General features: G+C 39.9%; 1 protein-coding gene across 2 annotated transcripts in view; it reads right to left on the bottom strand.

Annotated features, from left to right (window-relative positions):
* The window catches only part of WNT9A (Wnt family member 9A), a 108,846-nt gene that overhangs the window by 68,477 nt on the left and 24,782 nt on the right, over positions 1-15,587 (bottom strand). The window contains exon 2 of one of the 2 annotated variants that reach the window (XM_063450832.1): positions 421-546. The exons of the other annotated variant lie outside the window; for it this stretch is intronic. Within the exon in view, the coding sequence (XP_063306902.1) occupies positions 421-546 (126 nt within the window). The remainder of the gene's footprint in view (positions 1-420; positions 547-15,587) is intronic. 2 annotated transcript variants of the gene reach the window in all.

The following is a 15,587-nucleotide window of genomic DNA, read 5'->3' as shown; positions in this document are numbered from 1 at the left end:
TGTGCTATAGGAATTTGGACAAACAGGACTGATTAAGTCCATAAGAAAAAGCAGAAAATTCACAGTTTGCACATTAGAAATTCCACAGAAGAACTTTGATTAGCCAACAAATTAATAAGAGAATTGGTCCAGTTTCTTTTAAGAAAAAAAATAGGTACAGACTCTTCTTCATCTCATATATAAATGTCAAAATAAATGGGTAAAACTTATGATGACCAACTTAAAACTACACTGAAAAACTGTCCGTAAACCAAAGTGCTGAAGAGCCAAACACAGCAAGATGTGTTAAAGTTAAATACATTTTATTGGTTACATAATGATGTGTGTATAATACATTCTGTACATTGATATTTCATATTATATACAAAGATATACATGACAAAAAGGGCCAGATTCTAAATGGTTTCAGAATTTACTCACGTTCGGACGTACGTTCCGTGGCTTGATGCTTCTTCAAAAGACCCGAAGGGGTGTAGTCTCTGGCCAGTATTCTGCCCCTCCGCAGGCAATCCTGTATGGGCACGCGGGGGCATAGGGGCTCGAATTCTAGGGGCACGCAAAAAAAAGGGGGAAATTCAAATATGGTCAAGGGAATCCCCTTTAGCTGTGACCATATAAAGAAGTCTCAACCTGCTCTATATTAAAGCAGAAGTGTAATAAGTGTAATAATGAGTTACCCAGCTCACCTGGCATCAAATCTGTCAAATAGAGAATTCAGAGAGGGTGTCAGGTGAGGCACAGGTGTGCGTTGGATTTACCATTGCACCTCAGCTGCAACTTGCAATTTTGTTAAATTATTTGAATTGGAACATGTTTTCAAATATATTCACATTCTAGTGAATTACAAATTTGAGGCCTAAAAACCTGAATTGGAAAGTGGAGAATTACATGTTTTTCCACTTTGGCAGTTTATTCCTAAAATTTGCAACTCTATTGTCAGTTCCCTAGAATGCCCAGTTTAGTAAAAAGAAATGTGCACAGGTAATTGTTATGAGCCATGAATTTCATGTCACATGTGAAGGGGGTCTCTTCACCAATTGGTGAGTACTTCAGTGGTTTGAAAGAGTTCCACTGGAAAAGCTGTGCCAGGAAAATATTTTGACTCAGCCAGGCGAGACTCCACTGTCTAAATCAAAATAAACCACTGTTTAGTAGATTTACCCCAATGGAAACATGCATTTAATTCTGCATTTTCTAATTGGGATTATATCTAAAACAGCTTGCAGAAGTTGCAGATCTCTTGCCTGCAGCCTTTGCGAGCCCTCCCCTTCTAGCCCCGCCCAGACTTTCTGTGGCTGTCCAATCACAGACTTCCCAATGCAGCTCAATGAGAAGTCTTTGCAAGGCAAGTGCTCTGGGCAATTGCTGCCTCTTGAGTTTATCTCCACTGAGCTAACCAAACCAGGAAGTAAAAGGACTGGTAGTCTGGTTGACAGTCAGGGAGTGTAACTAGGTTAATTTATAAAAGTGACAGTTTCTATTGAAATCTGTACTTTTCGAAAAATGAAAAAACGTGGGCACCCTCTTCAAACATAAAGCACTTCAGCAAGCTAAGTGCTTTAGGGTTCTGCAGTGTCCCTCTAAGTCTAAATTTAGCAAATTACCCAACTCACTGTTTAGCGAATAGACCCCTATGTATAAATGAAATTAATATGTAGAATGTTTCCAATTGCTCTAAACCTTTGATCAATAGATATACGTTTCCATAATTAACACAATACAGGCAAAAGAGAACTCTGCATAAAACCTGCACATTTCAATTATTCAATTAATTACTATACATTTAACAGTACAGCAAACTCTGCATTAATTGCACGCATATCCGCTTTAACATGAGGACAGCTCCCACGGAATAGCACGCAGTCTGCGGTAGTGAAACGTGATCACTTTCTAAGTTTAGAAAACATGTTTGGCTCAGGCTTAGATTACTCAAGGCAGTAATATTCCCTATAGGATTCAGATTCGAGATAGGATGGGGGGTTCCAGCTCTTTTCCAAGATTTGTATTTGTTCATTTGATAAGAAGGGACGTTTCACAGTTTAAAGCAACAACAAAAATTAAAAGATATATTGTCAAAGAAAAGAAGAGAGAGTCATTTCATGGCGAAAAATGGATATACCTCTCCATACAACATGGATATTGAGAGAAGCAACAAATATAGGTCAGCAAGAGCTACAATGTTCTACAATGTGTTCCTCGACATTTACTTGCATAATTTGAAGGCTACATACAGCAGCAGGCGTATGAAGGAGTAATCAGCACCCAGAAAACATTGTACCTCAGTCTTCCATAGATCTCGCTATTTAAATACCAGATTTTACATAGCAAAACACTGTAACAACCAGAGTCGTGTATTGTTTATCTGATTTTGTATTTACCTAATTTTAAGATCTGCTAAGGAATAGATGATTGGTTTTATGCTCTGATATTTAAAACCATAGAATTCACAGAGGGTGTACTTTCTTTTTCCCATGATGGTATGTACAATAACCTTTTTGTGCATTTCTCAGACTTGGTACTCTGCGTAATATGTCAGATCATGTCATCGGTGCCAATTCTGCACAGTGTAGCAAGATGTGTCATGGTTCTGTACGTAAAGGGACATTACAGTAACCAGAACAACTACAGCTTAAAGGAACACTCCAGGTACCAAAACAGCTTCATCTAAACTAAGTTGTTATGGTGCCCTGTGGCCTCCGGATGCACTCTTATCTTCAAGGGTTAAACCATTTTCGAACAGTTGTAACCTCGTAGTTGCCTCCAGTCCCGATCTCAGCCCCCTTCCCCCTCGGTGGCTTCCAACTTCTGCAATTTCACTCTCATCCAATCAGTGACTCCCCATTCACAAAACTGACTCGGAAAAAGTATGTTCCTTTCCTAACCAGTTTTGTGAGTGGGGAGTCATTGAGTGGCTGAAAGGGTCACCTGGCCGTTCTCAGCCTATCAGCGGCGGCGATGCCACAGCGGCACTCAGCGCTTCCTAAACATGAAAATCTTTTCACTGTGCAGACAGGGGGGGGCGGCACACCAGCACTATAGTGTCAGGAATACGTTTGTCTTACGGACACTATAGCGTTCCTTTCATTATTGCTTTTTTTCTGTAGTGTAACATAGGTTCTCTACCATAGCCTGGTTTTAGGTGTGGTTAGCCTTCTATCTGATCTGATGTACAGCTAGCTCAGAACAGGGCAATATCTGTATGACTGGCAAAGCACTGAATTTCACTAACAATCTAATCGATTGGTTTCACCATGGGATTTAATGGTACACTTCAATGGGTTTCTACCCAAATGATACACACTACATTACTATGGCAAACCCCCACTTCAGCTGCGAAAATAATTCAAGTGAGTATTCTAATATACACTAAAATGAATAGCACTTCATTAGTCTCTTCCCAGTATCCAAGGGATATCTGTAGCACTTAGTTGTTACAATTTCAATAACCAGTGTATTGTGGGTAATTACCCATGGTCAGTTAAACACGGGGGGGGGGGGGGGTCACTGATATCGCTTGATCAAACTATCCTAAACACATTGGGTTTTTTATTCAAGCATACTTAAACTTTAAGACAAGGTATATAAATATGAATGTATCCTGTAAGGACAGGAAAAAAATCCATGCACAGTATGAGGGCATGAATTAATGCGTACACCCTGTACTTTATGGTCTCTTTATGGTGACACTGCACTGATTGACATGGACACGGGACCAAAATTAGGACTGACTGACCGAATTCGGGACTGTTGGCAGGTATTGTACAGACCACAAGACATCCCTGCAAATGTGTCTGCGCTGTTAACGTAAGACATACTAAGAATTCTTCGTCGGATATAGCTATATTTCTTACTCTGTTATTTGGATCTAAAATGTGCGATCCCCCTGTCAGCTCTTCATGGATCCCAGTTCAGTGATTAAACCCCCAGCAAACATTGACAGTCCCAGACAGATTTAATACACGTTTGTCTTGCGTTGCTGAGTTAAAGAGCCATGGGTTTGCGGTTCAGACGCCATAAAACGTGCGTGAAACCACTCTTCTTGAGCCTGGTTGGTTTTTGCCAAGTCCATTAATAAACAGGGGAAAAAAAGAGCATCTCTGTGTGTGTTCCGCTCAACATTTCCTGTGGTTGCCTCTCTTTTGACTACAGGTACATATATCCCCGAGCATTCGCATATCAGCAGACTTTTTAATGGACGCGATGATGTTTTTGCTGGCCGGGACTCTTGGAAACGCGGCTAAGGGAGGTGGGTTTGTAGAGTAATAGACAATTCATTCCATATAGCTATATCTAATCATCAGGCAACCAACGTGCAAAGTGCCTGGAAGTCCTTTGCATATTGCAGTGTCCAGTATAGAAAACTCTGCGTTAACTACAATTCTCATCATCCTGTGCCAGCCACAGGATCCTAGATCAAGGATGACGTAGCTCAGCGCCCATCCTTAAGTATGTGTGAGGAGAATGGGAAATAGAATTTGCAAACATCAGGGAGGCCCAGCTATGCTATCCGTGATCCATGAAACATTATGATAATAACGGCTGTGAAATCTATCAGAGGGTCTTTAGAAAAAGAAAATAAATATATCTAATGTATTAGCCGGAGAAATGTGCTGAACTCGGGGTTTCCCAGCTAAAACTCCCAGGATCCCCTGCCAGCTGCAGCCGTAGACTGCTGTAAAAGATGGCTGCCTTGATGCACGATGGCAGATGTATTGAGCAGTAACCTGAGCGTCTGAGTTTAGATAACACTGTGTCTGGGATTAGTATGTGATTACGGCAGGAATTCAAAGTCTCTGACAGAAATCTTCTCACTGGTTGGCGGGAGTACAACTAACATGTACTCTCATCTTGTGTATTTAAAGAAATAGCAACATTTCACTTAAATTATAATATCCCGTGTTTATTATATGTATTATACGTTTACACAAACAGCTCTGTATGTTTAAAATAATATGTGAACATTGAAAGATCTATTAGCTAAGAAACGAGCTGGGAATAAACCAATTTATTTTAGCCTAATTTTTGGAAGCCAGTTTTATTGCAGTCACAACGGGACACATTTGAATAGGTTTTTACATGCTAGCAATTAGTATGGTTTTTCTTCTTAATATACTAACTACTTTCTTATTAGCTGAATTTGTGTTGAATGCAAGGCTGAGTTGGCACTTCTTGGCATTCAATGTAAATTCCAAATGTCCCATGATCCCTTGTGTGAGACCCATAACTGCACATGTATAAGCACAAGTCTCCCAGGCCGCTCCCTCCACTTAAGAAAAAAAAAATACTTCAGTAGTATTTAGAGGAATGAGGGATAGATGAAGGGTCTCCAAAGAAAAAATATAAGCATATACATTTTTCCACTTTCACCTTAAATATGAACGTTACTGTCAAAGACAGAAGACAAAGAATCTCTTATTTCAATAATACGTTTTTCAATCTTCATATTATTTCACCAATTCTAAAGATTCCCCTGAATCAGGTTTTGCCAGCAGACAGTTTAGCAAGCCACATATGTAAGTGAATTTACACGTGTTGATAGATGGACGGGTTATTCCTAAAGGCTATGGTTTGGCTGGCGAAATGGAGAGATTTAATTCTCCTGAGTATTCCCGAAGTCCTCATTCCCTCATTTTCTACACCCTCGAGTTTCCTGGAAGCACAATGAATTTACAGATTTTTCCCAGAACTGGCACCGTTTAAAAAAAAAGCGAAAAAAAAAAAAAAAAAAGCTATTTTACTTAACAAGAGCTGTATACATAGAATTCCATCTAGCTGTAATTAGCAGAGACATTAAACATAAGTAAATGCTGCTTTGAAACATTTTTAGGGTTTTCTTTAAACATTTAAAAAAAAAAAAAAATGTAAAAACAAAATGAAGGGAACAAGGCATTTTCATGTTAGATGATGAAATAGCTGTATGCTGTGCATACGTAATATTTCATAATGACAAATTCTATGTTTGATTCCTTCAGGAGATATTATTTAAATATTCTTACTCCCTTTACAGTACTGATGCCACTGCTATCAAAGTAGGTTAGCGGGTGGTACAAGTATGGTGAACACCCACATCCTTTCATTGATACCTACCTGATTGGCTGAGCCAGAGGAATGAGCACAGTAACCGCAGGGCACGCACTGGAGTTGCTGTAAAAGTGGTCAGTTTAGCTCTTACTTTTTTACTTTTCAAATGGCAAGATTGGATAAAGTTTATTATTTGATTAAAGATCAATCACTAGCATTCACACCTACAACAAATCCTGCTGGTTTCGGACCCATATCTTTCCAGCTATTTTTTTTTTTTTTTGCACCCAGTATCTCGGAACTCGTAATAGTACACCCGTAGTTGTTGAAAAGGGGTGCAAATGGCTCTGTATGAATATGTTTTCCTTCAAAAGATAGATCGATAGACAGACAGACAGATAGATAGGGACAGACAGACAAATAGATATAGAAACAGAGATTTAGAGAACTAAAATTAAACAATATTGGGGCTTATTTACTAAGTACCCAATTGTAATAAATTAAAAACTGAGCTGCAACATTTAGACTTCAATAATAGATTTTGAAACATTCTCCAATTCAATCGCAATAATATTTAGCTATTTTGTCTAAAATTCATAACAGTTGGGTGTTTAGTGATTGCACCTCACATATATATATATATGAAAAATAGTGATTTGTCTTCTTCCAAAATGAGTCAGTGGATACCCACGAATGCGCCCAGCCTAAATGATAATTACCACCACTTAGAGGACACTGAGATACACGAGATCAGCAATGGGTATATATACCTCTAGGGCAGGCATAGGCAACCTTCGGCTCTGCAGATGTTTTGGACTACACCTCCCATGATGCTTTGCCAGCATTATGTGTGTAAGAGCATTATGGGGGATGTAGTCCACAACATCTGGAGAGCCGAAGGTTGCCTATCCCTGCTCTAGGGAAATGGAAACGCTATATAACTATATTTATATAACCATTTAGCTAGCATGATGTACAGGTGAAATTAAGAGAACTTTAAAACGAGACACGAATTCTTTAATAAATACTGAGACAAAGAGTAAAATAAAATAAAAAGTGAGAACATTGTAGTGTGAATATTAAACAAGCAGAATGATGCAAAAGATCGCTGCCCATATAGGCAAAACACTCCTATAAAATGTACGCAATGTTTTTGTAGCTGGGGTAATTTGTGTGTGTTTCTGAAAAATATTGCTCAGCAACACATTCATAAATTAAAACATGGAAAGAAATTCTCGTTTGAGAAATTTATAGCTTGTTACAGAGTTTCCTGTTCTACTTGACAGTGAGAGTCCTTTACAATTCAAGTAGCGTCTGAGTCAGATTCCTGCTTTCTCCTGCCTCGCACTGTCAGGATTTCAAGCCATCTGCACTGGCAGGCGTAAGGCTATGACATCATCACTGACTTCCTATTGACCAAGAACCCTTCAGTGCTCAAGAACTGGCCAGTGTCTTGTGACTGACGGGAGAGGTTACATAAACATCTCTCTTCCAAAGTTGATCCTCATAGGAACCATTACTGGGAAAAATAATCCCATCTCCCCCCGACTCCCTGTTTTTATTGAGATTTAGAATTTCAATATAAGAATTCACATTCGGCTACAAAATGAATGAGCTTCATTGCATGGGGGGGATAGATGTTATACTCGCTGTGTGTGGAGATGTTCATTTGTAAATTCCTTTTAACACACAAAACCAAAACAGAGCTTCATTTACTAAACCAGGAATTGTTCAGAAAGAGAAATATAAACTTAAGAACAAAAGGCGCAGAATCTGAAACATTTTCGAACTTCAGCTATTTTTTTTATTTTAAATTTCCATTTCTTTTGTCGATTGACTATAATTAAAAAAAATGTTTTTGAATGAACCGCACAGACTTTCTATAAACATAGTAGACATCAGAGGTTTTGTTTATTTGGTTTTGACCATCACGTTATAGCCCAATGTTGTAGACGGACATTTTCTACTGTTATATATTTAATTCATTTGGTATCAATTTTCTCCTTACTACATCCTTACCAATACTCCTGAATCAAGTAGGACAGTCCGGAATAATCAAATCTGAAACCTGAGGAAGTGTCAAAAAGTTCAGTGAGACTCCTACCCAGTCCGAATGCAGGGCATTCCTGCTAATGCAAATATGTTTTCGCAGCACCCTGCTCGGACACATTACTGGCATGCTCCCTCTTGGGCCACACCTTTACTGAACCAATTTTCACAGATATGTTTTACAGGAGATATGGCAAGATAAGGATCAAATACACAAAATGCGGACCTTCCAAGTTTGGGAGGCATGAAATAGCAGTGGGTCGGCAAGCCTTCAAGTGAACAACATCAGTGACCCAACTTGAGTCACTGGAGACACCAATTCTGGTCCCCAGCGAGTGCAAAATTCTTAGGAACGCTGGCCGTTGCAGTTCTGGCTTTTATAAGAAACTTACCTTTGCCCACATCAAAGATGGCGCCAATGTGCGTGCGACGTCACGTCATAGACTGGGTTTAGGGGTCAGAGACAGCCAATTACAGCCTAAAGAGGGTTATTTAAACCAAAATTGCCTTTTTATCAGTGCCCTGTCGTGGTTTCCACTAGCTGGTTATCCTACAGTGTGTTCCTGTTTTTTTTTGTGTTTTTTCTGGCATTTGACTTTGGCTTTGTTTTGACTTCCCTGTTTTCTGGTATCCTTGACTTTTGGCTTTCTCCATCGTTGTGTCTCTTTCTGTGTCCCTGACCTCAGCAAGTATTTTGACTATTCTCAGGTTCTAAGGTCCAGTTAAACATTATACTTAGTCCTAGGTGTGCTACTATTCTACGTGCTGGATCAACAGTAATCCTGACACCAGCCAGAGAGTGCTGCTGAAGATCTCTCTGCATGGTCTTTGTGCCAGTCTAATTAAACACTCGTGCTTTTTTGCACGGGGACAGTTCCCTTGTGTCTCCGGATGTGGAACGCAAGGGAATTAAATTTAGACAGTGGGACAGGACCCTGATATTGTAACTTTCTAACTGACCAGGTAGCAGTCCTGAGAATGTGTCAGGAGTCTTGCTCTTTTTCTCCCCTTCCTGTATCCATTGGAAAGTTTGTTTGAGGCATTCTCCCCTTCTGGAGATCCTGCTAGACTTGTTGTATGTTGGTATCTGAGTCTGCTCCTCAGCTCCAGGCATATCTGGCTTCATTTAAAGAATAACAGCTTCATAGTTATATGTATGACTCCATGGATACTTTGCTTCTAAATGATTGCTCATCAGCCAAACCATTAACCAAGATCTCCAGCGTGATCTACTAAATGTCCAACCATACGTCGAAAGGCACCTACAGTCTAAAACTACAGCCAGGAATCTTTCAGGTCTTTGTATTTAACAACAAAGCATCTGGTTTGTGTAAAGGAAGGAACCAGTGGATTAAAAATATGAAAAATGAAATACCTGCATCTTTATTTGAACATCTCAAAACAGAATCTTGGAAACATTGATTCTGGAATGTCTACCCTTTACACATGCAATTACAAATTGACGTGTTTTAAAGAGCTACACAAAGCACTAAATATAAAAAGTGCAAACTGTTGTCACGAGGCAGCGTGATTTCAGTGACTTTATAGCCAGTGATGTAAATGAAAATGTAAGCTCCCACTCCCAAAACAACTTTAGCTAAATGGAGAGTCTCTGTGGATGCCATCTTACCTTCAGAGGTTAAACTGTTCCAATGTCAGCTGATGCTCTCAGCCTATCACAACTCCCCTAGTTAGCTTTCCTAAACATAGAGAGGGGGCAAAGCTGTCCGGCACAAAGAGACCACATTTGAGGTTAAACCACTGGGAAATGGTTTAACCCTTGCAGGTAAGATTATTATTGTTATTATCATTTAAATAGCGCAAACATATTCACTAGCCGGGCCTGGGTTTGCCATAAGGCCATCAAGGCCGTGGCATTGGGGCAGCAGGCGGATAGGGGAGGCACAGAGTGCTCCACCCTCCTTCTGTCTTGTTTGCCCTTATCAGCTAGTATTTCTTTATGCATCTTTTTTTCCCCTTTCTTCTAGTCCAGGGTTCCCAAACAATCCAGGATTTAGGGATTAACTTGTTGTGTCTAAAGTGGAAACACCCAAGACACAACCGGGTAATCCCTAAATCCCGGACTGTTAGGAATACTTGAGGACTGCTTTGGGAACCACTGTTCTAGTCGATTTGACTGGTACCATGTCAATCAGTGTGGCCTCAGGGCTGTCCACTATAATTACCCCCTAAGACAGAGGCACCATCCATCAGGATAACCATCAGGAGCCTCACGGATGGTGGGCCTCTCCCAGTGCCCACTGCTGCATCCTCCCTGCACAGCACTGTGTATGGGGAGGAGAGACATAGAGGGAAAGTGACATCACATTCCCCACTCTCTCCTCACATGCGGGGCACAGTGAAGGAGCATGCAGGCAGAGAGCACTGCCAGCATGCCAGGTATGCTGAACGGGGAATACTGGAGAGATACAAGGGTAGAAGGACAAGATAGATGGTGTGTTGAAGCTGTGAATGTGAGTGTATGTTTCTAAATGTATTGCTGTGTGAGTTTTTGTGTGTGTGACTGTGTATGTGTGTGTCAGTGTGTACATCTATGAGTGATGTATGACTGTGAGTGTATGTCCTTGAGTGTGTCTGTATGTGTGTATCTCTGAATGTGTGTCTGTGTGCATTTCTGAGTCGCTTTCAATGTATGTGTGCATTTGTGAGTGTTTTTTCCTGATTCCTTAAGGGTGTATCTGTGAGCCTGTATCAGTCATTTGCAAACAGCCTGATCCACACACGACCCCACAACAACCTCCCTCTTGCACACGCAATACTGCATGCAGCCTTCTACCCTCATGCACAACCACACAAACAGCATCCTCACCCACACACACAACCCTGGATGCATCATTCCCAGAAACAATTAACACCACAGGTAGCTGTCCTATAAAAAGAGACAATTGAGTAGAAAAAAAAACCTCTATGAATTTGGATCCCAAAAATGTGACTACCGCTTCTAAATCGAGCAGGTGAACCCGGCACAGGCTGATCTGTTTTAAGTTTCATGAATTAAAATGTGTTTTTAGCAAAATGTTTTGGGCTACATTTGTTCAGCGAAAGCAGCAGTGGGCGTAGTGTGCACTATTTTCTGTTGATTTTGTATTATGCAGCATTACGGGAATCTGCCCTGATACTTCATGTCAACTTGTCTACGCACATCAAAGTCTCCCTTTTAAATATTGGTTGTCCTGCATCGCCCACGTCGTTGGCAATGCCGCGCTATGCGGGCGCAATATCTGTCCAAAGATAAAAAAGTAAAATTATTTACTTTGCACATACTCTTCCCAAAAGCTGCCAATCATCTTGATAAACTGAAGTGGTACCCAATAATATTTTGCAGAGATTCTAGAATGCTGAATGGCAGATTCTGTGGACTTGTGTTACATACAACTGTACTCTCTGCCCTGGCACAGGTTCATTTGCCAGAGCGATGCCACACAACACCACTTTAAGTATAAACATTCTTTAATCATTTGTGAATTATTTTTTTTTACTTCTTAGAACGAAGCCGTTAAAAAACTCTGCCCCCTTCCAAAACAAACATTTTGTCTGCCATATAAATTTCAATATTTACATGGTTAGTCCAATCCTTCCCAGCCTGCCAGTCACTGCTGAACTATTGTTGCTATATTACGGTCACTGACCACTTTCGCCAATGTGTTTCCTCTGTGTTGGCGAAGAAGGGCCAACACCCTTCATGGTTGTAAATGGTGTCGGGGAAGATGCAATGTCTCGCTTCCATTTATGTTCAAATCGTGTACTAATTTTAGACTTTGAATAATAAGATACAAACTATAATAGTTATATTAAAATGAATAACCTCAATAAAAATCCATAAACTGACGAAGCCAGCCACCAATTACTATTCTCCTATCTGCTTTTACTAACTTTTTTCATTTAGCTTTCTGTGGAATTTTATGAGATATTTAATTTAAGAAATGTTCGTGTGTCTGCTGAGGTGGGTGAGAATCAGCACCAGGAAAAGGATGGAAGTTTCTTTGTTTGTTTTTGTAAACTGTTTTTTATCGCAGTATGATGTGCATGTGGCATTCAGAGTTGTCGGATTAAAATTCTACGAGTGTTGGCATCCATCAATCTGATTAATGTATTGCAGTGTCACTTTAAGAGGGTAATCATGTTTCCTGTTATAAAGAACTTTATCCACAATCTATCACAGATATGACTTAGTTCTTTTAGAAACACAAGCCTTCATAAAGTGAGCTTTGTCATAGAGAGGCCACAGATATCCCCAATATTAATGTGGCACTGATATCCGATCTTGGTTACTTCTAATATAAATATTTGAATAAAGCGAATAATATGTTGGTATTTTTGCAATCTTTGTTCGCAGTGCCTTGAGTACACATGAAGCGTGTCAATAAGCCAGTATACCTTGTAAAGGCACAAAGCGGAGACTCATATTTTGTCGTCTTTACATTTCGATACAAACTGATAGGTTTCACTGGCGGCAAGAAAGACTTGTGTTTGGAAAGACTTGAATGGAAAGCCTTTTTTTTATTCTGTTCCATCAACAACTTTTTTTGCAACTTCTTCTTGCCAACTGCTCCCAGATCTTCTATAAGAGTTTTTCTTAGCTGCACTTGAAATTATGACTTTATAATCTCTAGCTAACGTGGGTGCTGCAAGGAGGGCTGAATGGTTTTATATACGCAGCATGTGAGTCGAATAGAGCAAAATATATTCATGTTTTTATTTCATTTTTTAAGCTTTTCCTAGTCTGTATGTCAACCTGGCCCGTATAGATATAAAACTGATATATAAAGGAGATTGTATATGCTTAGATCAGAGTATTATTTAATTCTGGGGCCAGTAAGATATCACATTGTTTTAGCTTGGATTGACAACTCACCCGGGTGCCTTTGGGCTCTCGTGCTACATGTCGTTTTATCCAACAGGAAAAGTCAGATCTCATTTTGGCAAAACAGGACTGATGCAGGACAGCATTTTTTGGCTGAGGTCATTCAGTTGACGCTCTCTCTAAAACTCCAGTGACATCCAGCTTCTCCTACTAGAGAGGAGCCCAGGTAAGTTGTCAGAACATGTAGAAACTCTTTGACATCTTATGTGGGATGGCGCTAGGGAACTACTGTCACCATAACCACTACAGTAAGTTGTATTAGTTATGGTGATTGGATTGCCCCTTTAATCTAGAACCTATATATATATATATATATATATATATATATAGTATATATTACTGTTCCCATATGTCACACATCTTCTGTTAGCATTGTATGTCTTGCTTTAACTATTGTGCAGCACTGCAATGCATGTTTGTGCTATATAAATAATTGTAATTGCTAAATAAGTGGTTTCATTGTTGAGGAACGGATTTCATTAATTGATCAGACAGTCAGGTGATACTGGAGAGTCAGAGATATTTTCACATATATTATATATGTATAAATGCACCACACAGTCACTGTATGCAAACGCACAAAGCGTGTTGTAGACATTATACTATCTCAGGTGGACAAAGGGTGTGAGATTACAATCTGTTATCTTTTATTTGCCAGTGTAGCTACACTGTGCATCTCACAGCCATTATTATACCTCTCACAATGAGGACTTTACTTGACTTTGTACACTCCTTATTACCCTAACTAGAAACTTTGTAAAATGAGCTTTAAGGGAAACTTCAGTCACTAGAACAGTGTCTAGTAAAACGATAGTATTTATATTGCTGCCTGGGGATACCTCCAGTGGCAATCATTTAGATGGGTGCTTCCTGGGTCAGTGCTGCACCCTGTGTGTTATGCATGGAGGAACTGAACTATCCCCATAGGAATGCATTGATTCATTGCATATCTGTGAGGAGTTTCTGGTTGGCCAGGCAGAGCTGGCTCTGTCACCCGCTTCGCCTCCTTGGCTGAGATAATCACAATTGGTAATCTCAGCCAATCCAATGCTTTCCGATAATTGGAATTACTACTTGTTTTAGGTTTCTTGGCATAATTTCAAACCAGTTTCATTAAACACCTTTCTAATCCAGAGTTAACTAGATTTAAGTTAACTTTGTTCTCTACCAGTGGAAGACCAGTGGAGGCTCCTGGAGCATCATGTGAGCTTCACAATAAGTGAAATCACTTCCAGCTGCATTGTTACATGGGTAGCTAATCATTTATCTCCTTACTTTTACTGATGGAAACTTCCAACAAAGTTCATGCAGACATTTGGCTTGCTGAGCTTCATGAGAAGTATTGTTCATCAACACAACCATCACTGCTCTACCATATCCAAGCATTGAAAAGTCCAGCTGGACTACTGTATCATCAGTTGGGATTACCCTTCGTAAAGGAAGTAGATCCTATTTGACCTGAAAATCTCTATTTATATTGTGACTATAGAAAAAAAACTGCCAATCCCAGTTATAGATTTTGGAAGTCAATGGCTCGTGCACAAGATATGTTTTATTTAGAGGGTTACTCCAAACACCATGACCACTTCAGCGAGTTAAAGTGGTCATGATGCTTGGAGTCTGCACTTTTAAACGTTGCACATACAAAGTTTAAAGTCTCTGTTGCCGGAGGTGTAACTCCAACTCCAGGACATCATTCAGGAGTCCTCAGCTAGTAGCAACCTGGAGTAATGTCACTTCTGTGAACATTTCATTGTACAGAATTGCATTCACTGGCTTAGAGCAATCAGCTGACACTATCAGCCAATGAAAGAAGAAGGCTGTGGCTTCAGCAACAGGCTGTAGTAGTTTTGATGCCCGGAGTAGCCCTATGAGGACAAAGGGTAGGTGTATGGCATTGAGGGGAGCACCTGAGAAAGACTAAACCTTTGCAGAACAGAGGGTAATCTTCGGTCACAGATTCAAAATCTAGAATGAACACATGCTAGAGAATGCGGGTCAGCGGGTGTTCCTGAAAAATATTCAAAGAATGGCAATAATTTATTAAAATGAATAGAACAATATTCTGTTAGACCCACGCAGAGGTTGAATGCATTTTTACCTGTGGCTACAGAATGATACACAGACCACCTAGAACTGTGATAACAAGTGTCCTCTCCAGAGACAATACCAAATAACGTGGTACCAGTGGCCTTCAGAGGAACTCGCCTACGGTAATGTCTGCACACGTAATACAATACTCCCACAGAGGGAATTTCTCAAAATCTATAGATGACATCAGATGGGTCTAGAGGACAATAACATCCCTGAGGATGTACACTATGCTTTTTTTCTCTCTCCTTTATTTCTTCATCCTACTTGTTCCCAAACAGACAAAAAAAATGCTTCATGAGTAACTTGATTCATGAGTCAGGACAAGAGATTGAAATGAGTAACTGTCTGGGTTTCAAGAACACAAGTGACAACAAACTATTCAATTTGTCACACTGAGAGAGAGATTTCCCTGAAATGGTGACAATACAAAGTAACGACAGTCCACTGGCAAATCGTCAGCACTGATACTGAACACGTGGCCGATACCAGATATCTGACAATGACAGTGGATGATATTTATCAATCTGCAGATTCTGGC

The sequence above is a fragment of the Pelobates fuscus genome, chromosome 4 (genome assembly GCF_036172605.1).
Source record: "Pelobates fuscus isolate aPelFus1 chromosome 4, aPelFus1.pri, whole genome shotgun sequence".
Taxonomy (NCBI): domain Eukaryota; kingdom Metazoa; phylum Chordata; class Amphibia; order Anura; family Pelobatidae; genus Pelobates; species Pelobates fuscus.
The sequence above is the reverse complement of the archived record's forward strand: the minus strand, read 5'-3'. Positions and strand labels throughout refer to the sequence as shown.